This window comes from Mustela putorius, unplaced genomic scaffold (genome assembly GCF_011764305.1).
Source record: "Mustela putorius furo isolate JIRA1106 unplaced genomic scaffold, ASM1176430v1.1 tig00003845_pilon_pilon_pilon, whole genome shotgun sequence".
NCBI lineage: Eukaryota > Metazoa > Chordata > Mammalia > Carnivora > Mustelidae > Mustela > Mustela putorius.
The window spans coordinates 33589972-33614045 of record NW_025421998.1 but is presented as its reverse complement, the minus strand read 5'-3'; the positions used below and the strand labels follow the sequence as shown (position 1 = coordinate 33614045).

At 38.3% G+C, this 24074-nt stretch overlaps 1 protein-coding gene across 7 annotated transcripts in view; it reads right to left on the bottom strand.

Moving 5' to 3' along the window:
• CFAP69 (cilia and flagella associated protein 69) overlaps positions 1-17112 on the bottom strand; it is a 51790-nt gene extending 34678 nt beyond the window's left edge. For 2 of the 7 annotated variants that reach the window (XM_045062680.1, XM_045062682.1), the window contains exons 1-4: positions 16740-17112; positions 5936-5995; positions 4324-4389; positions 1837-1946 (exon numbers count right to left, since the gene is read on the bottom strand). In XM_045062680.1, coding sequence (XP_044918615.1) covers positions 1837-1946; positions 4324-4389; positions 5936-5995; positions 16740-16859 — 356 coding nt within the window. In that variant the 5' untranslated portion in view covers positions 16860-17112. Of the gene's footprint in view, positions 1-1836; positions 1947-4102; positions 4189-4323; positions 4390-5935; positions 5996-16500 lie in introns of those variants that run through there. The other 5 variants (XM_045062679.1, XM_045062681.1, XM_045062683.1 and 2 more) reach the window with 4 other exon arrangements.
• Between the last annotated feature and the right edge of the window lie 6962 nt (positions 17113-24074).

The window sequence follows — 24074 nt, the reverse complement described above, 5'->3', positions numbered from 1 at the left end:
AAAAAAATTTCAAGATATTTCAAGGGCTAGCTATGAAATAGCTAGTGTTTTGTGTGTTTGTTAGAATTTTTCATTTGAAACCAATAACTTATTGTTATCCAGCTCCTTGTTGGATCTCTAAAGTGAAGAACTCTTAAATTACTTCTTCTGGTCCTCAAACTTTTTTCTTTTCTACCAAAGGAAACAATCTAAAAGATAAAGCATTAGAAGAGCTTTCCTCTCAAAAGGTTATGAAAATCATACACATTAAACTTCTGATGTAGTGAGAAAACATACTACACAGAAGCCAAAACAGGAAGACTAGGTTTTATTTTTTATTTTCAATGTTTTTACCCCCAAAAATGTCTTGAGAAGGGGATCAAGTGAGGGTGAGGTGTGGAGAAATACATGATGATGAGAGCATAAATTAGGAAAGGAGAAAAAAATTAAATAATGTGAATAATTATGAAATATGAGGGAAAGTAAGGAGTACAATTGAAAGTCTGTCACTTTATGTAAGGAAACATTCAATCACAGCTTTTATAGAAAACCAGTTCTTGGTAGAGCTCCTTGCTGGCATTGCTCAAAGTCATGCTTATAGGCCTGGTATTCTAGGACTTTGAGAGCCTTGAAATTTGAAATGATAACAATATAATCTCACATCAATATAATAGTAATTTCCAGTTAGTATATAAAAATTCCTTAAAAGCACCAGAGCAATAATTTATTTCTTTCTTTTTCACAGTCTGTATTAAAAGCTAAGGCATGGTAAAGGCATCTGATTAGTTATTTTTGATTATTTTGTTCAGATAGCAAAAAAATTAAGTGTATATGGGGCACCTGGGTGGCTCAGTGGGTTAAGCCTCTGCCTTCAGCTCAGGTCATGATTTCAGGGTCCTGGGATCAAGCCCTGCATCGGGCTCTCTGCTCAGCAGGGAACCTACTTCCCTCTCTCTCTCTTTCTGCCTGCCTCTCTGCCTACTTGTGATCTCTCTCTGTCAAATAAATAAATAAAATCTTTAAAAAAATTAAGTGTATATAGTTATAAAATTTTTAAATATTATTGCTACAAAATGTAAAACAGTAAAAAGTACCATATGTATGTAGTCCTAATAGTATTATTTGTATGCTAAAAGAAACATGCTATTTAAAAAATTAAATTGGTAGAAAGATTTAGAAGTTTAAACTAATGGAAATGTTTATACCTACTTTAAGAAATCTCCTCTACTCCATTATATTGAAAACTAAAAATGGGTATTTTAATGTATATTTGGATTACTTACTATGTGGCAGCAAAGAAGCTGATGATATTACTAGTTCCCCCAAATGGTTGGAGAAACAATAGTATGGAGGATAGGGTATATTAATTTTATAATGCTGACCTCTAATTAACATAAAAATATATACCAAAAATGACTGGTGACATTTTATTCTTCATTCAAATTTGAAAAATCAATAAAACATGAGTCAGAACTTAATATGCCTTGGAGAATCAAGTTTTGTAAAGAGGGAAAAAAAACTAGACTGAAACTACTTAGAAGTGTTCATAAATTTTCTCAAAAATTCTCCTAAAAAAAAATCACAATTTCTTGCTTTTACCTCACATTTATTATTCACTTGAGAACTACTTAAAATGACAAACATTTTAATATACTTATAGTTTAATCTCTTGTGGCTAGCTATCTTGGACTACAGTAAAACTGACTGCCTTTGAAATATTGACTGGAATCAAGTGATCAGGTGAGGTTTTCTGAGTTATTACTTTACTATACCATACTGTATATCTTTGTAATACAAAATAAAACATAATAAAATACTGCATGCTAATGTAAAGTCAGTTAAAGAAAAATAACTTACCCACATAATTGTAGGATATTAAATGCAGATTCTATAAAGTGGGGCTGGTTTTCAATTTTTTCTGCACACAGATTCAAAATTTTAAATATTTGTGCTAAATCCCTTAGGGGCTTTAATATTTTTAGTTAAGAAATAAAATTAAGATGAAAAATTACCATATTCTATACAGACTTCTATCAAGAAAGTCTATAGAATTCCATCTATTTTATTAAATGTGGTTGACAATGTTTTAATTATACTAATTTTGAACCCTAAATAGGAAAAATTAGAACCATATTTGTCTCGGGATCATTATTCAATTTTTGCCTCAGTAACCTCTTTTCAAAATATTGTTTTCTCTTCTCCTCATATCTTTAGAATTTGATTACAAACTATTATATCATGGATTCAGCAGATCACTAACTATTGGCAATAAGTAATAACACATTGAAAAACATTAATCTTTCAACTTTCCCCCACTCACTTACAAAACATACACTGCTCCAGAATAAACAACCCAAACCTACTTTACTTTATTTTATTAACTTTATTCAGATGCATTTTCTTGCTTTTAAGGTATAAATTGAGATTTTATTTCATTTAAAACTAGTATAAAAGCAAAATTTACCTCTTCTAAATCTTGAAATAAAGAACCTTTTTTCTATTTAAAAAACCCACTGGTACATAAACACATTTCACAAATTTTCTTTTACAGCCAAGGAAACATGATAGTTGTGACATACTTCTTTGGTTGAATCCTATCACTTCTAGTCTCTTTCTAGGACCTTTTTAGGAGAAGATGGGGAATCTGGATATATTGGAAGTACAAACCTCTGTTAACTACCCATGGAAGTGACCAAGATACTTCTCAAATTTATTTTTGCTTTATGTTTTATCATATATAAAGGCAGCCTAAGAAGGGCCATCAGAAATAGAACCATTTGGGGACACTTGGACAGCTCAGTCAGTTAACCAAGTCCAGCTCTTGATCTCTATTCTCAGGGTTATGAGTTCAAGCTCCAGTGTGGAGTCTACTTAAAGAAAAAAAAAAAAATAGAGCCATTTGCCACCAAATCTCTAATGTGAAGAAGTAAAAAATGATGGAGGTGTTGAAGTATCAGGGTAAGATAAGGAAAGAAATCACTTGCTAGTGGACTTTTTTGGCTACCAATAAATAATGCTCAACATCCACAAACCCTCAGGTAACTGATAGGCATAACAAATCCATATAAAAGAAGGTTAAAATAAGGCAAGGAAAGAATTAAAATAAAAATTTAAGGCACATTTCCCTGAATGGGATCCTTAAGATGTTTGAAATACTGAAACAACCTAATATTAGAGACTTCCATCTTCTTTAGAAAACTTCTGGAGGTTGTGGAGATCAATACTACTGAAGGGGTGCTCTATAGACCACTGCCAGTTCTGAAATTCTCTGTTACCAGTCCGTGGTAAGATGACTACAGAAAGTGAGAGTTTTCTGTGACAACTGTATTGCCTTCTGTAATAGCTAAGTTATATGCAAAGCTTGTAATCACCACCACCACCACCACCACCACCCATAAACTGGTTCTTAAGCACAGATAGTTTTGGATTGCACTGGTTTCAATATGCTCTGATCAGGTGGTATGTACAGTGGGGGATAACATATTCATATACTATTGTACTGGTTATCATGCACTTGCATGTACATTAGCTCATTTAGTCTTCCTAACCACCTCATGGGTGCTGTTATCTCCATCTTATAAGGGTGGAGAAGTTAAGAAGTTTATCAATATTACATCTAATCAAGTAAATTGGTAAAAACAAGACTTTGACTTGGTCCTCCTAACTAGGTCCACTATCTCTCTGAGTCTATAAAAACTGCCATTATCCACATAGAATTAAGTACATTAATATGTTTCTTCAATTTTATATTCTGAAAAACAAAAAGTATAATTTTGTGAAAAACACAAAATATTAGATATTTTCTGTGGTAGACAGAATAATGGCCTGCCCAAAGATGTCCACAGCCTAAGACCCAGGACTAGTGAATATGTTACCTTACATAGCAAAGGGACTTTTCAGATATGATTAATTTAAAAATCTTCAGAGGGGAAAGTTATCCCAGATTGTCCAGATAGGCCCACAGTTAATCAGAGGGATCCTACCTGGGGAAGAGAGAGCCAGGAGAGGATCAGAGAAGATGTGACCACAGAAGCTGAGGTGAGAGTGGTACTACTTTATGGGGCCATGAGCCAAGGAATGCCAGCCACCTTAGAAGCTGGGAAAAGCAAGGACAGAGATTCACCTCGAAAGTTTTCAGAAGGAAACCAGCCCTACCAACATCTTGACCTTAGCTCAGTGATGCTGACTTTGGACTTCTGACCTCCAGAACTGTAAGACAAAATTTTGTGGCACTACGTTTGTGGTAATTTGTTACAGCAGTAAGAGGAAAATAATACAGTTTCTAATAAAATTCTCTCATTTCAGGATAAATGAAACAAACATACATATTTATGTAAAGGATACAAGTCCGTTCTGATAACACTGCACCAGTTTCTTGACAGAGTTAAGTTGTTTTTCTTCTAAATCATCCTAAAACAAGTTATCTATTTTAGTACTTTTGTGTCATTAAGTCTGTTGAGATTTTAAAAATTTTCTTTAATATAAAAAGAAAGTAGTCATTAAAATTATCAAGTAATTCTTAAATTACTATGTTATAATGTAAGCATCATGTTTCCTGAAATAGTGAAGGTAAAAATAAATGTATCATTTACATTTGATTGGGAAACTGAGAATCAAAACTAAGTTAATATAAAAGCAGCATTTGTTTCCAGAAACAATATTAACGATACTTGAATTTGCTGAGCATTTTTCTATGCCATGCTCCATATATATGTACTATAGATACATGTTATTTCATTAATTTTTAAAACAACCCTTTAGGAAGGTACCATTACTATATTTCTTTTCCAGAATAGGAAACTCAAGCTGAAACACTAATTTGTCCAAAATCACCTAGCTAATAAGTGAAAATGTTAAAAGTCAAATTTGACAATCTGACTGCAGAAATTGTATTTTTAGCCTCTAAATTATGCACAAACATCTTCCGCCAATTAAAACAAAACAAAACTCAATACAGTGATGTGTTTGTTTGTTTGTTGTTTACATAACTGACTCTGTCCTTCTAAAGTTCTTAAATCCTTCGTGAGAAGCTGTGGCATTTTTTATATATTTTTTGGTCTACTCTTATTTAACAACTAGTAGGAGCTCTATGTGGTTGAGTTTTCCTTTTTTAAAATGCAGGTATACTCCAAATTAAAAATAACTTTTATAACAAACACAGCCAGCAAGAAATACATTATTTTTATTGTCCTTTTTTTCTGTGTTAAAATGTAGAAACTAAAAGATGTTAAAACAGTAAATAAATTTTTGTGCCTACTAATCACTAGACATTGTTTGGTTTTGATTGGCTCTACCGCAATCAACCCATTTTCCAGAAGTAGGCAATCTTAATCCTGTAGTAATTTTATACTGTGTTAGCTTTTAGGCACTCTGTTGATTCTTGGGTAATGTCAGGAGAGTGTGGCGTGTGAGCATGCATTAAATGCATTTATTATCTTTTCTCCCAATGCCTAAACTCTCCACTTTGAATCTTATATCTGAAATCATTTCATCTCCATTCCATTTAGTATAAGATTCCTCTCAAAATAGATTACTTATGAGTATGTATGAGTGTTTGTGTGTGTGTATCTCCAGATTTCATAGCAGAAAATTTTAAGTAGCACCTCACGATATGCTTTTTCTACCCTTGCTCCCCACATCCTACTTGTTAATAAGCAATTAATAAAGGCTAGAAGAATCTTCCTCTGCCTTATGATTCCTTCTGTTTATAGCCACCATTGATTTTCCCATCCCACAAACCCAAATCTAATCTCCTCCTCCAGCCTCCCTATCAGTTTAAATACATTCATACTAACTTATTTAAACAGTCCTTGAATATAAGACACTATTTGAAATGTTTTCAACAACAACAACAACAAAAAAAGAAACAAGACTTATTTTGGGGAAATACATGTTACCTTTCAGGGAATTATAGTTTATAAGCGATATAGCAGGGAAATTTTCTCTAAAAGCTTACTTTATCAGTCTCTTCAAGGAGGTTGATGACACGATTGAGGTCCATGGTCTTGAAAGCACCCTAAAAATACACACACCTCTTAGAATTTGGGTCATGAGAATCAAGAAATCACATCAAACACACTATTTTTATATGATATTGCTTGGCAACTTAAAAATATCTTATGATAAAAAGAGAGTGAGGGGAAGAGGATGATGGAGGGATGGGCAAAATGGGGGAAGGGAAGTGAGAGATACAGACTTCCATTTATGGAATGAATATCATAGGGATGAAAGGTACAAACAAAATAGGAAATATAGTCAATAGCATAGTGTCTGGCGATGGATGGGAGCTGCACTTGTGGTGAGTGCAGCCCAACTACAGATTTGTGGAATGACTATGTTGTATATCTGAAACGAATGTAACATTATATGTCAATTATATTTCAATTTACATAAGAGGGGAGAATGAAAGCTTATAAGAGTAATAAATTTTGGAGTTCAAAACAAAACCTCTTGAATTCCAGTATTATCTTATAATCTTACTATCTTTAATTTTATTAGTCCTGAAAGGCCCAAGAAAGCATCTGGAATAATAGCACTTGCATGCTTTGGAAAGTGAAATGACCTGGTACATAGTTATTACACATCCCAACCATGCAAATTACATTGGGTTTGCCTAGGCAGATATACATAAGACTTGCTTCTAAACTATAGGTAGGAGGTTACCTTCCCAAACAAGTTATCCCCTCTCCTCAGTTGGTACCAGCATTCTTAGAGTCATCCACATTAGAAAACAGAATGTTGGGGCTCCTGGGTGGCTCAACTGTTAAGCATCTGCTTCCAACTCAGACTCAGGTCATGATCCTGGAGTCTGGGGATCCAGCGCCCTATGGGGATCCCTGCTCAGCAGGGAGTCTGTTTCTCCCTCCCCTACCGTGCCCCTTGCTTGTATGCACTCTCTCAAATAAATGAATATAATCTTAAAAAAAAAAAAAGAAAAGAAAATGAAAACAGAATGTCCAAGCTCTATAGATTTTATATCTTAAATATTTCTTGAGCCCATGCCATCTTACTGATTTATTCAATTTTCATCTCTCACTGAGGAAGACTCTCTGCTGTTCTCCCTGCCTCTACTCTTACACACTTCAACATGGTCTTCTACTCTACGGTCTGGATAATAAAATTCCAGTCTGAACATAACCCACCTAAATCATTCAATGACGCTCCCCATTAATGCCCTTCACCTCTCCTCTATTTTCATTTGTTGTGATAATCCTATTCCTCTCCTTTGTTAACTCCCACATGTGCTTCACAACTCAGCTCAAGCGTTGCCTCCCCAAGGGATAAAAAAGGATAGAACAAATGTCCTTCCTTTGTGCTCCCACAGCACCCTAAGTGCACACCCATCACAGTTCCCATCATAGTTCTAAAATGATTTGCATGTTTATCCCCCCACCACACCCTGCCCCCAAATGCACCTGAAGACAAAGACCTTTTCTTTGGCATCCTCAGCACCAAAAACTGGGCCTGGCATATAAAGTTATTTGTAGATAAGTGAAGAAGGAAACAGAAGGTGCTATCATCCCAAATTTAAGTACTTAAACGAAAAATTTTTGAATATTATTTTCTCTTTGTTTACATGAATAAATGCATGTATTTAAATACTATTTTCTTTTTTTGTTTACATGTGTAAATATGTAAGTTCACTTAGTGTTAACACCATTGTATTTTATGATTTTTAAATCTATAATACATACCTTTCCACATTTCTATATAGATATCATCCCATTGCCTCTTAAATCTAGAATTTTCTAGGTATTCTAATTTTAATTCTGTAGAATAAGTAACTGGGTGAGTTAATTTACTCAAAATGATTTTTACTATTTAACAATAGGGGCGCCTGGGTGGCTCAGTGGGTTAAGCCGCTGCCTTCGGCTCAGGTCATGATCTCAGGGTCCTGGGATTGAGTCCCGCATCGGTCTCTCTGCTCTGCAGGGAGCCTGCTTCCTCCTCTCCCAATCTCTGCCTGACTGTCTGCCTGCTTGTGATCTCTGTCTGTCAAATAAATAAATAAAATCTTTAATTAAAAAAAAAAGATTAACAATAAAAATGATTTAATAAATAGTGATCTAAACCTGGTATTATGGTTATCTTTAAAAACTGTTACATTTTACTGTTAACTTGTTTAAATGATTAAATTTACTGTTACCAAAAAATTCGATGAATACAATTTTGCCTTCCAAGATTTGGGGCTTTAACAGTGCCATCTCCCACTACCTCAGTTGTCTTCTTTTTTCTTCTTGGGTTCTCTGAGAAATATATATAGTGAGTTTTTATTTTCAGATTTTCTGCGATATTGGCTTTGCAGACTGGAAAGCATATTGAAATGAGAAGTCAAAGCAAAATTTTCTTTTTGCCCATAGTGTCAGAATTATTCTCCCTAAATGAGCAGGTATAACTTTTATTAAAAAAGAGTAGTAAAGGTTAGAGCAAAGATTCCTCTTAGATTTCTGTTGCATTATTACTTAATGCTACTCTGTGTTTTACTTGGTTGGCATGTATTATATTTTTAAGATTTCTCCTTCACTCCCTCCGTTAGTCTATTTCTTTTTCCACAAATACTTATAAGCAGCTTCTATGTTTCAGAAACTGTGCTAGTATGGGGAACAACACTGTTCTGACCTCAAGCAGCTTCAGTCTGGCATGGAATAAAAGTAATACAGATAACATGCTACAAAATGCTCCACGAAGGCACAGGACAGCTTTCAGCAGAAGTAATTTGCATGCAGAGGTAAGATGGAGTAGGATTTGTGCGAGAACTGAAGGTTTGAGAGATGGAGATGGGGGATAGCATGTGTGAGGGCCTGGAGGCAAGAGAAAATAAGGCATTGAGATGATGGAGAGAAGCAAACTAGGTTGGAGAAGACAGTGCAGGGAATAATGGCTACAAATGATGTTAATTAGGTAAGGAGAGGTCAAATTGATGTAAGGATAGAAACAAAGGCAAAAGAAAACTTAAATGTCCTTACTACTTATAGCCCATTCAAAAGTCCTCGAAACAGGCAGAGTGACATTCCTCTAGGGACTCAGCTGCCTCAATGTTAATACTTTGCTAAGGGGAAAAGACAATCTTAGCTCAACCCCCAGGATCCTGTAAGTTTACCTTAACATATAAGAATTCTTTTGCAGGGGCACCTGGGTAGCTTAGTGGGTTAAAGCCTCTGCCTTTGGCTTAGGTCGTGATCCCTGCCCCCCCCCCCCCCCCCCCCCCCCCCCCCCCCCCCCCCCCCCCCCCCCCCCCCCCCCCCCCAGCTGGCTCTCTGCTCAGCAGGGAGCCTGCTTCCCTTCCTCTCTCTCTCTCTCTGCCTACCTGTGATCTCTGTCTGTTAAATAAATAAATACTTAAGAAAAAAAAAAAAAAGAATTCTCCTGCAAACTTCCTTTCTCTCCCTCCTCTCCTTCCCTCCTAATATACACGTTGGCAATCATCCTCCAAGCATATAACCCACCAATATACATATGAAGATTCTCATGACTGAGTTTTTACTAAACAGTAATAAATGATTTTTTCCTAACAATAGCTAGCCCCCTCAGGATCCTGGAAACCTTGTTTCCAAAAATATCTGGGAGGCTAACACTATCCCTAACCCCCTCCCAACTTGAAAGTCTAGAATGGGCCACTCCTCATGACCCCAGAGCAGCTCTTTATGCACATGGTCCTGTCCCTGTGCTTTAATTAAACGCTTTCAGCACCAAAGATGTCTGAAGAATTCTTTCTTGGCCATCGGCTTTGAACCCTAACATCCTTCCTACATCAAAATCATGAATAACAATAATGATCATAACATGATGGCGATGTCTATTTTTAGGTACAGTTGTAAGCACTTTACATGCATTTCCTAACTGAATTCTATGGGATAGTTACTATTACCAACTCCATTTTACAGAAGGCCTTGTGTGTTATGTAAGGACCTTCAGAAGCTATTGAATGGTTTGAGAGACTATATGAACAGACAATGGCCAGATGACATATGTCAACAGAACTCTTGCCTACAATCTTTGCAGCAACCAAAGTGGGGAGCAATTTGCTCAGGAAAGTCAAGATTTGGCCAATGACTCCCAGATTCCCTATTTTTTGCCACTCATATGCTATGTAGGACCAACCAGAAAAAGCCAAATATGCTTCCCAAATCAATCACATAGAATGCCCTGTTTGTAGTTAGCCCACCTCCAGCTTCCCCACGGCAACAACCTCCAACCAGAGCATACTAGAAGCGTTCCTTTTTTTTAACTACAAAGCTTCCCTGCCTGCCTTGGAGTCTCTGCCAAATTAAGTAATGCTGGCTGACTCTCTTTATATAGTAAACTCTGAATATTAAATAGTCTCTGCTTATTCTCATTAAGGTGGTCTTTGTTTATTTCCACAGGCTTTAATCAGAGGAGTGTAACAATAAGCAGGTAATTTAGTTTGCTGAGTAGAGACTGAACTGGAAATGTCTAGGATGAACTGGAAGGGAGATGGGAGACATCTGTAACAGGCCTTGACTAAGGTACTGGCAACTGGATAGACAAAAGGGAATGGAATGAAGATCATCAAGGAGGTAGAATCTGTGGGAGCTAAGGAGTGATTTGATTTGGTGGGAGAGAGAAGAAAAGGTGATGATGACTCCTGAATTTGAGGACTCAAAGTAGTGACACCCTTTGCTGAAACAGGAAAAGCTGAAGGAAGAGGCTTGTGTTGAGGCTGGAGATGAGTTAAACTGGGGGTTGAGATTTCCAAATCAGAAGCTTCAAGTAATAATTGGAAGAGTTTGGGTAAATGAGAGCACACAGCAGAGTGAAGCAAAAAAGGACATACAGAGGAAAGTATCAAAATAATTGCTGTTACCATCGTAAGATAGTTATAGAGAATTGTAAAAACATTTAATAAAACCTTTTAAGATCAAAAGTTTAATATGCTGCTTTGAAGAAAATTAGAACTTCATTTACAGTTATAGGATGAACTTATTTTCCCATTTTACCAAAGGACAAGTCAAAGGGGAGAAATCCTCATTTGATAAACAATTATAGGGAAAGGAATTAACATTTCTTGTGGTCCTTTTATACGTCTGGCACTTTCTCTCTCTCTCTCTTTCTTTTCCCCTTTTTCTCTCTCTCTCTCTCTCTCTCCTTTTTTCTCCTTTTCTCTCCATTCCTCTCCCTTTCTTCCTCCCTCCCTTCCTCCCCCTTTCTCTCTTTTTTTTCTCTCTCTCCTACTAGGTAGGTTGCATGCTCAACGTGGGGCTTGAACTCATGACCCTGAGATAAAAAATCATATCCTCTACCAATGGAGTGAGCTAGGTACCATCTCCCCACCTTTAAAAACAAAAACAACAACAATAAAACTTTATATCTTAATTAGCCTTCAGCTTTACCATAGAAACTTGGTATTATTATCCTGTTGATGAAACTGGGGCCTTACTTATTAAGGTCACAAAGCTAGTAACTGGGCTAGCAGGTCTGTTTGATGCAGGAGTGCTGGTTCCTTGCACCTTAGTTCTATGCCTGACTTCTCAATTGAGCACGAAGGTTATTTCTAGCAATTTCTCCAAAACCAGGTAGGCAAGTTTAATGACACAGTTCATGGCGGTATTACAGACAGTAATAGAATAGGACATTAAATAGAACATTGTGGAGGTTTTTAGAGGTAGAGCAAATTTGGGCAAGAAAGCTCAGCCATGATTCCTATGCATGTCAAGTGATCACAATTTATTTATTCTATAAATACTTTTTGAGTGCCTACACGGTGTCAGACATTGTTATAGATGCTAAAGATATGGTATGGAATAAAACATACAAAATCTCCTGCTTTCATATAGAATAAAGTATTTTGTTTTGTACGGTGAAGAAAACCATTAAGAAAACAAAAAGACAACCACTGAATAAGAAAAGATATTTGCAAATGATATATCTGATAAGGGGTTAATGTCCAAAAACAATAACTGACCTATATAACTCAACACCAAAAACCCCCCAAACAATCCAATTTAAAAATGGGCAGAGGACCTAAACGATGTTTTTCCAAAGAAGATATATAGATGGCCAACAGACACATGAAAACAACAACATTATTAATCATCAGGGAAATTAAAATCAAAATCACAGTGAGATATCACCTTATACCTGTCAGAGTGGCTAAAATAAAAAAGACAAGAAATAACAAGTGTTGGTGAGGATGTGGAGAAAAAGGGATCCTTGTACACTGTTGGTAGAGTTTCAATTGGTACAGCCACTTTGGAAAACAATATGGTGGTTCCTTAAAAAGTAAAACTACCATAAAAAGTAAAAACTACCATAAAAAAGTAAAAACTACCATAAAAAGTAAAACTACCATATGGTCAAATAAGACCATCCATGGGTATCTACCCAAAAGAAAACAAAAACACCAATTCCAAAAGATTTATGCACCCCTATGCTTATTGTAGCATTATTTACAGTAGCCAGGATACAAAGAAACTAAAATGTTCAATGATATATGAAGAAATGTAGTATATACCTACAATGGGATATTACACAGCCATGAAAAAGAATGAGATTGGGCCATTTGTGGCAACATGGGTGGACCTAGAGGGTATTATGCTAAATGAAATAAATCAAACTGAAAAGACAAATCCTAAATGATTTCACTCATATGTGGAATCTAACAAAAAACAAATGAATAAACAAAAAGCAGAATCAGACCTATAAATATAGGGAACAAACTGGTTGTCAAAGGGAAAGAGTGGTAGGGATAGGCAAAATGGGTGAAGGGCAGTAGGAGATACAGGCTTCCAGTTATAGAATGAGTAAGTCACAGGGGTGAGAGGGACAGCACAGAGAATGTAGTCAATGATATTGTAACAGTACTATCTGGTGATGATGGTAGCCACACATGTGCTGAGAATGGTATCATGTACAAACCTGTGAAATCATTGTGTTGTACAGTGCTGGCCCAGTTACTAGCTTTGTGAGCATAACAAGCAAGACCCCAGTTTCAGCAACAGGATAATAAAAGTAGGATTGTATGGTAAAGTTGAGGACTAATTAGGATATAAAGTTTTAAAAAAATTTCTACTCTGAGCTCAGAGTCCTGGGGGAGAAGGGTACATAAGCATTAGGATAATTTCCTACACTTAAGGAACCCATATTCTGGGGGCAGAGACAAAATTTAGACAAATGAAACAGTTGCCAACATAACACAAGTGATAATTAGGGGAGAAATGGTGTGACTCAGACCTAAGACTATATTCATTTATGAGAGGATCTGTGAGAGTGAAGATTAATGCGAAGCGCTTTCTGTTAGGAGAGTACTTTATGTTGAGAGGCAGGATCTGGAGGTAGGGTTAGATTTAAATTCAGAAAAAAGGAGAGGGCATTCATTAAGTAAATAATATCACCTCTTGAGTACCAGGTACTGTGCTGGGTGTTACTGGGGAATCCTGGGAGATTATGGGATACACTATAGAAACAAACAAGCAAGAATTCTGACCTTGTGCAGTACAGATCAGTACAGATCTGTTCAGATTTTGCATCGGGAATCCCTGAAAACACAACAGAGTAGACTTGAGGCACTTTAGGATGACAGAGACCTTGGAGATCATCTAGTTCAGTGGTTTTTGAGGCTAAAAGTCACTAGAGAGAGGTTTTTTAAAAAGTCCCAGACTCCACATTAGGGATTATGATTCAGTAGATATGAATTAGGGCCCAGCTATGTACAGTTTTTTGAACTCCTCAGACAACTGTGATGGTCACTCAGGTTTGGGGAATACTCATCTACCACGGGCTTGTTTTATAGAAAAGGTAACAAAGCCTAGAGAATTAAGTGGCTTGGTCAGTGTAATTATAGTCGGTGAGGTAAGCAATAAGAAGCTACTGTGGAATCGTAAAGAGGGGTGGGGCTCAGAGGGAGGAAGGAGGACAATCAAGTGTTATTTGTGGGAAACAGAAGAGAGGGAAGAGAGGGAGTGGTGCTAAGATGTGACATTAATCCAAGATTGACTGAAACCTTGTGGTGATAGGAAAACAGATCAGATCAGGTAGCTCTTTTAGACTCCACTTCGTGTCCCTTGTGTTTTACCGCATAGTCTGACCCGCAGAAGAGGGTGGGAATTTTGTTTTATTGTTATTTTGTTTTATAATGTGAATCCGTATGAAACTACCTCCTGCATCTTTCCAGGTGTTAACTGTGAAGTTCTGTAGCACTAGTCATACCCTACTGCAGCTATAATACACTAAGCATTGTTACTTAGAGTGGGAAATGGTGTCCTCCAACCACTTGCAATGGCATCATAATTTGGAAACCTGTTAGAAAAGCAAGCAGAATCTTCTCAGGAAACAAACTGAGGTTGTTGGAGGGAGCGGGTGGAGGGCGTGGGAGGGGTGGGGTGGCTGGGTGAGGGACACTGGGGAGGGTATGTGCTATGCTGAGGAAAAAAAGAAAAAGAAAGGCAGAATTCGGGGTTCCTCCCCAGCCCCACAGAATCATAACCTGCATTTTAATAACATCCTCAGGCGTTCCAAATGCACATTAAAGTTTGAGAAGCACTGCTCTAAAGGACTTCCAATTCTTTAGAATGAGAGAAACATTAAAATAAATAGGAAATAGGGGCGCCTGGGTGGCTCAGTGGGTTAAAGCCTCTGCCTTTGGCTCTGGTCATGATCCCAGGGTCCTGGGATCCAGCCCTGTATCAGGCTCTCTGCTCTGAGGGGAGCCTGCTTCCTCCTCTCTCTCTGCCTGCCTCTCTGCCTACTTGTGATCTCTGTCTGCCAAATAAATAAATAAAATCTATAAAAAAATAAATAGGAAATAGATAAAAGTAAACAATTTGTGATTTCAAGCATAGGATGGAGCTGGCTTAATGAACTGGGGTATACTCTCTAAAGCCACTTTTAGCTACCAGGATATACTGTCTCTCAAGTGTTCCAAGAGTTCTAAGAGTCTTTGCTCCACTGGTCTGAGGCAAAAGTCTAAAAGTTTATCATTTTAATGATGACAAAGACTGCTAGACCCTACCTGAGTAAAGAAACTGAGTAACTCTGTTAACTTCTCAGGGCCTTAGGGTCCTCATTTGTAAAAATAACCACAAACAAAACCCAAAAAAGCTGAATGATTATTTCTCCCAGCTCTAAAAAGTTTTAATTTATTTCATTTCTTTTGAGAGAAACTGCCTTCTTCTGCTCCAGTAATTTAAAAAAATGTTAATGCTTCTACAAATAGTTATCAACAAGCTAGCAACTCTAATAGAAATCGATTTCTTCGGGATGACAATCCAAGGCTCTGGAAGGAGTGGTAATAATGAAAGCAGAGGGAAAAAGAAAGGAAAGGGAGAAAATACACATACACACAGGTTTACTTGTTTTACTTTATATTGTGGGCTCTTTTGGCAATGGCTTGTTAAAACTATTTTCCATTTTTTCTTTTTAACCCATACTAACCTACCTCATATAACCTTGCCACCTCCCCTGCCCTTGTGCTCTCCCCACCCTGCCCCCCACCACCTTTCTTAGGTGAAGGAACAAGGAGAGCCATCAGATACCAAATTCACCTACTTCTCAGTTGTGCTGTGTCTAGGAGACTGGTGGTAGAGTTGAGACCCCCTGCAGCCTTGGAAGTGGAGAGTTGCTGTTCCTGAAAGTCCTTCTTCCCGCCCGACTGGAATATTTCCACAAAACTGATTAGGTAAATTCCCCTAGCACCCTCTCCTCCTCATCAAAAGTGCTGTTGCTCCGGTAAATATCAGTGTAAATATCAGACAGTACTCAGCTCAAACTTAATCCCAAAGAAAAGGTCCCCAATCAACTTGCCACTCCCAAAGAACTCTCCAAGGTTCTAGGATATGGACGTAGGAGACAGGGTTCCTGACGTAGCCTGAGACTAGCAACACCTCAAAAGGAATTCCCATAGTGACCCTACGCCATCAGGTGTGAGGAGGCTGGGCAGGATTCCTCCACAGTATTCACGTTTTAGGGTTTGATCAATACTCTTTAGGGAGGAACAATGGGACCCTACTATGTTAACGACTTGGGTGTTTGAAAGCAGAGGGGAAAAAGAAAGGGAAGGGAGAAAATACACATACACACAGGTTTACTTGTTTTACTTTATAAAACACCTCTGTCACCAGTGGAGATCCAGCCTTAGGTTCCCAAGTGAAATATCTCAAAAGACCAACTAGGAAGAATTAATCTTGTATTCATAATAAAAGTAAACTCAAAACCAAATACAAATACAGTAAAATGTATAAAAATATGTAAATTCTGCTCTCTCTCGACTCGCTCCGATTCCATCACTAGCTTGCTATTTCAAATGAAAACGAGGCTAATTTCTAATTTTTACAGTGTTTTCCTCCTCTCTAGGTGCAGGTTTTAAAGTAGCAGCAAATTTAAACACCAGAAAATGTATGCCTATATTAAGAACATCACTTGGTAACAGGTATCTATCTACATATAAGCAAACAAACAAAATGGTCATCAAATCCATCCCCTCCCCCCCAACTAAAAACGTTTCCTTGCCTCCCAGGACATTCGCAGTCACACTTTTCCGAAGAAGAGCGGCAAAACCTCGCTTACTCTGTTTAGACAGACGCTCCGGGAGAGGCTCGCGCCACAAGTCCCCAGACAGGTTGGCTGACGACAGCCAACCCCTCCTTTAGGCGGTGCAGTTCTCGGAGGAATCAGCTCCGCTCTTGGAACCTCGGTCCCGCGAGCCTCGATCGTTTCCACTGCGGCCCCCATTTCTGCTCTAGCTGCCCCCAGTCCTCGTCCCCGCCCCCAGATCTCACTTCCAAAGCACAGACACCCGCCCCTACCTGCGCTTCCTCGTCTTCCGTCAACACCCCTACCACCCGGATGTGACGAGGGCTGCTGGACCTGATCTTGCCGTCGGGTTCCTGGCCCTCCGCCGTCGCGGCGGCCTCGGGCATCGACATCGCTGCAGCGGCGGAGTGAGGGATAGGAGGGAGGGTCCTTCGGTGCTACACTGTTTCCTTTAGCTGCAGGACCCAAAGAAGCCCCGCCACCGAAAAGGGAAGGCCGCCTGAGAGCCGCTAGAGGCGCGAAAAGCCCCGGTGGTCCGACAGTGGCCCCGGCCACCGCGAAGCGATTCGCCGCCGCAGCCCACCTGCAGACCTGGGCTCCAGCGGGCTGGCCGGTTGTTAACAAGCCAACGCGTTGCTAGGGGCGGGGCCGGGGCTGCAGAAGCGCCGGCTCTTATGGAAGCCGGGAGAGCCAAACTACCCCAAACCCCACTGTGTCTCTACGCTCGCAGTAGCTGGGTTTGCTCGCGTTGGGGAAGGAGGCGCGTAGGTACGTAGCGGTGTGCAACGTTGCCTTGGCGTTCTGTGTCTCAGTCTTGCTAGTTTGCGCGGGGCCTTCTTAAATCAGTAATGATGGATGGAGAGATGAGAGGTGGATGTCGGACACGAGAGTGTTGGAGCAGTTTTTCTCATCGCAGAGAAGCGACCAGTGTCTCACCGACGTTCCCTGCCTTTTACCTCTTCTGTACTTTAGTGGCTCTCCCAGACAGTCAAATAACGAACAAGGCACTGTACCCAGTGTTACAGGCTTTTGAGCTAAATCATGGACTCTAGAGCACCTTAACCCACGGAAGCCCCACTCTTCCCATCTTTCCTCGTCAGTTTTTCTCTTTTCTTACCAATAGGATTGTTGTGAGAGGATAGAATGATAATGGTAGTCTTAGAAAGTCGTGTTTGGCGTAAAATAATCCCCCAGGTAAAAGGGTCAGGATTATCATTATCTTTATTATTATCATACCTATCCATGTACCCTGAGTTATGACACAAGAAGGATAGAGATCTTAACGGAAAGCTGCTCATGATAATAATCCGTATAACTTAATCAGCCCCCAAACTGAGGCTATGAAAACGTATCTTAAAATACTTTAAACCTTTTAATCTTTTTTTTTTTTTAGCCTTCAGAATCTCTTCAAGATTTAAACGTGCGTTTTTATATTGTCTAGAAAGTGTATGACCTTAAAAATTACATATAACAAACTACATGAAAATAAATTTCACGTCACCTCCCAGCATTTCTCTCATTTGTAGAATGAGCTGGTTGATGAATGATTTCTAAGGTTCCTTAACCAGTTCAAACATTTGACATTTGACTGAATGACATTTCTGGGAATACAAATAAAAAGAAACAGAAAGGGGTGTCTGGGTGCCTCAGTCAGTTAAGCCTCTGCCTTTGGCTCAGGTCACGATCTTAGCGTCCTGGGGTGGAGGCCTGCTGTGGGCTCCCTGCTCAGCGGGAAGCCTGCTTCTCCCTCTTCTGCCTCCCCTGCTTGTGTTCTCTCTCTCGCTGTCTCTCTCCCTGTCAAATAGATAAATAAAATCTATAAAAAAAGAAACAGAAAAACTAGATTGGGCATGGCAGTACTTGATGTAAATCATAGCCAAAGAAACCAACCTTTTTGGAAAGAATTAAGTGTTTCTAGTAACTGTTTCCTCACTTACCTTCATCATTCCACTTTCTCATCTCTGGTTCCCTGAAACTGCCCTGAGGTCACCAACACTTGTCAAAGTCTGAACACTTTCCTGTCCTCATCTTGCTGTACTTATCTTTAGTATTTTACCCTGTTGACCACTCCCTTCTCAACTTGAGCATTCTTTTTTTTTTTTTCTTTTATCTTCACAGCTACTCATTGATGTTTTTAGAGCTCCTCTCAGACCTTACACCTAGAGGTGGGTTCAGTATGTCTATGGTTGCTCTTACTCCAGGGGAGTGTAAAGTGTATTAACATCAGCTAAATTGCTGTTGCGTATTCCACATCAAAAGGAGACAAGTCACTTGAATAAACACACTGGAATTCTGTGAGAATGGCACCCAAAACCAAGATAGTAGTAGAGAGCTGACAACTGGATGATTTGTTTATCCTTTGTGTGTTGAGCCTGGCATCTCAAGAGAAGGAAAGTTGAAGAGGAGGGACTGTGAAGAAAAAATTTCCACTTAAAGCAGAGTTTATCTGGGGGTTATCAACTGACTATTGTGTTTCAGCACAACAGGCGGAATCTGGTAAGGGTTCATAAAGCTCAGGGATTGGAAAGTCACACTCTCCTTATTGACTTAATTGCAGACACTTTCCTGACATATGAACACAAGGATTTTTATTTTACTTCAATTGTTTATGAACCTATATATTCGTTCTGTCCTATATCCAGAGCACCAGTTTCCAATGCTTAATTAGCATAATTCCCATGAGCTTCCCCTTTCTAGCGCTTAAAAACACTTCTCCTTCTCAGTGAAATTCTTCATAGAAATGGGCTCCCTTACCTGGGAAGTTAAAAGATCCAACTTCTTTTTTTTTTTTTAACCTCTAAAGGTACTTGCTTTACTCTGAGAGTGAGAAGGGATCAGGTGAGAAGCAACCAGGATGAAAGTCCCAACACTCCACATTCAAGCCATCTTGACTGAATTAATTTTTTTTATGAAACTACCAAGTTTCTTCCTGCCTTACCTCTGGATATGTAGCACATGGGACTGTCTGCAGATGTCTAGGTCATTATGAAACTCAGCTCATGTGACTTTCGGGGGGAACCTTCTTTATATCCTCTGTTAGATGCCACTTCGTCATTCGGTTTTGTACTCACCACATAGTGGTATTTATTGACTCGGCTGCCCAGCCCCTTCCTACCAGCGACTTTTGAAAGCAAAGAGAATCTTTTATTCACATTTGCACTCCAAACCCTCAACGAAGTATCTAGAGTAGTGTTCCTCAAAATTTAGCATGTGTCAGAACCATCTGGAAAGCTAATTAAAACCAACTCCTCAGCCCCACCTTCAGAGTCAGCTTCAGTTAAGTCTGAGTGGGGTCCAAGGGTTCGCATGTGGAACAAATTGCTGGGTGATGTTATGCTCCTGGTCTGGTGAATAGTACTCAATAAATATTCATTAAATTATAAATTATTTTTAAAATTTGATTTGAAGCCAAATTAAAGCATTTCTTAAGCTACCTGGAGTAAGGTAAACATGAGTCCCTGTTCCTCAAGATGGGGTCTTTGAACTATCTACATAAGCATTACCTAGGTGCTTGCTAGGAATGCAAAAGTTCTGGCCCCAGGAGGGACCCAGTGAAGCAGAATCTCCATTTAAACTAGATTGTCAGGTGACTAGTATGCACATTAAAATTGAGAAGCACTTTTCTAGTGTGTGTGTGTGTTTTCATTAGTATTATTTTGGAGTAGATTTTTTTAAAGATTTTTATCTATTTTAATTTTTATCTATTTTAAGATTTATCTATTTGACAGAAAGAGGATGAGTGGGGATTAGAGGGAGGGAGAGGGAGAAGCAGATTCCCCACTGAGCAGGGAGCCTTTCATGGGGCTCAGTCCCAGGACCCGGAGATCATCATGACCCAAACCAAAGGCAGATGCCCAATGACTAAGACACACAGGTGCTCCTATTTTGGAGTAGTTGTAACAATCTCCATAAAACTGCCTTTCACAGAATATTCCATCTGTGTATTTTCCATGTCCTTTGTTTTCTTACTTATGATGATATTGTATTTGTTTTTCTTTTTGTTAAGTGTACCAATTAAGCTTTTAAAACGCTTTAAGTGGGGGCACCTGGGCGGCTCAGTTGGTTAAGTGACTCTTGGTCTCACCTCACGTCATGATCTTGTGGTTGTGGGATCAAGACCCACATCAGGCTTTGTGCTACTGGGGAATCTGCTTCAGATTTTCTCTCCCTCTTCCTTTCCTCCTCTTCTCTCTCTCCCTCTCTCAGATTCTCTCTTCCTTTTCTTTCCCTCCCTCCCCCCCCCCTCAAATGAATAGTCTTTTTAAAAAAAGTCTTAAGTATTTAAATTAGGTAGTGAATTTAAGTTTAATCATTATTCATGGAACCTTCTTTAATACAGATTTCTGAAGGCTGTAAGTCAAGGGCACAGGACATTTTCCAGACACCAGAACACAAAAGGATGTAAAAGTAAAATGACTAACTATTGAAATGGTAAAAAGAAAATAGTAAAGAAACATATGAGAAGTAATAGAAATGCTTCACTCTGATAGCAATTTTGCAGAATTTAACATCTCTGTTAAGGTTACAAATTGCAATCTCTTTAAAGCAGTAGATTAAATGTTTTAATGATATATTGAGCTATGTACATTTTCTACTTTTTATTTTATTGAAATTCAGTTAGCCAATGTATAGTACATCGTGAGTTCCAGATTTTTTACTTTTAAAATAAGTGTATTTTTAACATAAATAAATGTAATATTAAGAAATAACACTGTCCTTCTGATATTTTTTCTGATGCTTGTTTGCACACTGCCTAATTAACAATGTTTAGTAAAATTATAATTATGCATTAGTACAACTTAAGGATGTTTCTATTAAGTATTTTAGATTACATATGAATTTGGTAGGCTCTAAACTAATGCCAGATGTTCCAAATGTTCAAGCAAATGTTATTCCTTTGTGAGTCAGTGTAATCTATTTTAAACAGGGAATTTTTATAGCACATAAGAAAATGTAATTAGAGTATAGTCTTAGTAGGTTAGCTTCAGAGGAATTATGTAACAGAAAGAAAATATATAAAGCTAGAATTTCATCTACTTTAGTATTTAAAAAAATCTTTCAGTTTCATTGTTACAGAAACAAAGCCTAAGAGAGAAACAAAAGTAATTACTTTTTTCCAACAGAACCCTTAGTTCAAATTTAGCGGTAAGAAATACATGGAACAGAAAACAAAAGTGAAAGAATAGCCACCTCTGAAGTCAATGATTCTAATAAAAAAATGTGCTCATAATCCAAATTGCAAATGATTTTTAAATAGGAATGTGGAGGAGCTGTTCATGCTTAATGGAGAAACTAAATCAATGGTAATATGTAAATGAAATGAATTTATGGAGCAATTCTTACCTGATCAAAGCTTCAGTCCCATGACCTAGGAATATTCTATGAAATGAAAATGCTCTCAAGCTTTTAAAACTAAAAACTACTGTATTTATATGTTGGGAGGTTATAGGTAGTACCCCCCAGGATAGAACCATCTTTATTGTGGAGCAGGATTAATCAGATAAGTTTATTACAATGACATTAATTATTCAAGGTCTCTAACAGACTTGACTTGCTCTGATTCCATAGGCTCTACATTAATTTGCTAGGGCTGCCAAAATAAATACGGCAGACTAGGTGTCTTACACAATAGAAATTTTATTTCCTCACAATCTGGAGGCTAGAAGTCCATGATTAAGGTGTCCAAGATTAGTTTCATTCTTGAGGCTACTCTTCTTGGCTTGTAGATAGCCATTTTCTCCTTTTGTCATAATATGGTCTTCCCTCTGTGTCTTCATCTCCTCTTCTTTTAAGGACACCAGTCATCCTTGGATTGGGGTCCACCCATACCCACATTTTAACTTGATTATATCTTTAAAGGCTCTTTACATTAATATGAATTTTAGGGAACTATAATTCAGTCCGTAACAGATCCTAACATACTTTGGGCTATACTATAAATTCTTGTAAAGAACAAATGAAAGAACAGAATATGCTTCATTAAGGCAATACTGGTATTCTTACCTATAGGACATTGATGATTTCTCATAACAGTGATCAATGGCTATTCTGACTTAACAGTCACTGTACATTTGATCAATGTGAATCTGCCCTTGGGAGATGGGTCCCCTCTGAGCTCTTAAGCGGTTTGAATTTCGAGCTGCAGGGCCTGACTTGGTCAAAATCATCATTTATGTCATGTTTCATTTTCTAATTGAAGAATCCACTACCAATGTTCATTTGCCAGCCTCGTTTCCCTAGCACCTACCATAAACAAATGACAAACACTTACCTGCTGCCACTTTATTGGGTGGCACTCTCTCTAGCCGGTCAGGAGGAGATAGAAGTTGAGGCAGGCAAATATAGCTGTTACTGAGCTGGTGATAGCTTTAGAACCAATGAAGTTTAATTAACTGCTTAGTCTTTCATGATATTTTTGTGAAGGCCTTAAGAATTGCCGCAGTAAGGAATAGCTTATCTGGGGAAAAAGAAGGGAGAATTTATCCACAAGCTCCCTCTTGGGCCATATCTCTTTGGTCAAAGATCAGGTTGCTGGATTTAGCAAAAACAAACAAAGTCCCATGCAATATTTGTAATAGAATTACTTAAAAAATTCATTGTTTGTCTGCATTTCAAATTAACCAAGTGTCCTGTAGTTTACTTGGCAACCCTACTCTCAGAACATTAACAACTATGCATTTCCTGGCAGCTATGGGGGAAACCAGGGCTTCCCCAGATCCCAGGCATCAAAGTTAGTTTCTCCTTAAGATGGTGTGGCGACGGTGGTGATGGTGGCCAGGAGGTAAGGCAAGAGGTAGAGACAATGATGAAGGGGGTGTGTGTGGACAGGAGGATGCAGGCACAACTGATGAATGTAGGGTGATAAGAACAGAATTTTCTCTAAAGACGAGTCAACATTCATTATCTCAGTATCTGTAGAACTATCCTGCATTAGACACTGGGAATACATTAGCTATCAGGGAGCTTCAAAACATAGCTTGACTATTTTGTTGAGCCCTGGTTTAAAGATGCTTAATGAATGCTAGTAAAATGAAATAAACTTTTTAAAAGGTATTATTTTTAAGTAATCTCTGCAACCAATGTGGGGTCAAGCTCACAATCCCAAGATCAAGAGTTGCATGTTCCACGAACTGACCAGCCAGGGGCCCCTGAAATAATTTTTAAAATACCACCTCATTAGGTGGATATTTTCCTAAATGACTACCTTTGTAAAAACAAACAAACAGGGGCGCCTGGGTGGCTCAGAGGGTTAAGCCTCTGCCTTTGGCTCAGGTCACGATCTCAGGCTCTTGGGATCGAGCCCCACATTGGGCTCTCTGCTCAGCAGGGAGCCTGCTTCCTCCTCCTCTCTCTCTGCCTGCCTCTCTGCCTACTTGTGATCTCTATCAAATAATAAATAAAATAAAAAAAAAAAACCAAAAAACCCCAAAAAACAAAACAAATCAAAACAAAAAACCCTCCAACCTCTTATATGTATTGCTTTCTAAATCCTTCTATAGAGAAATAGATGGTCTCCATCAAATACTGGAATTATTACTCAGTAAGAAAGAAAAATCCATTTGTAAATAACATTTCAAAAAAAAAGTTAAAACACACTAAATAATACT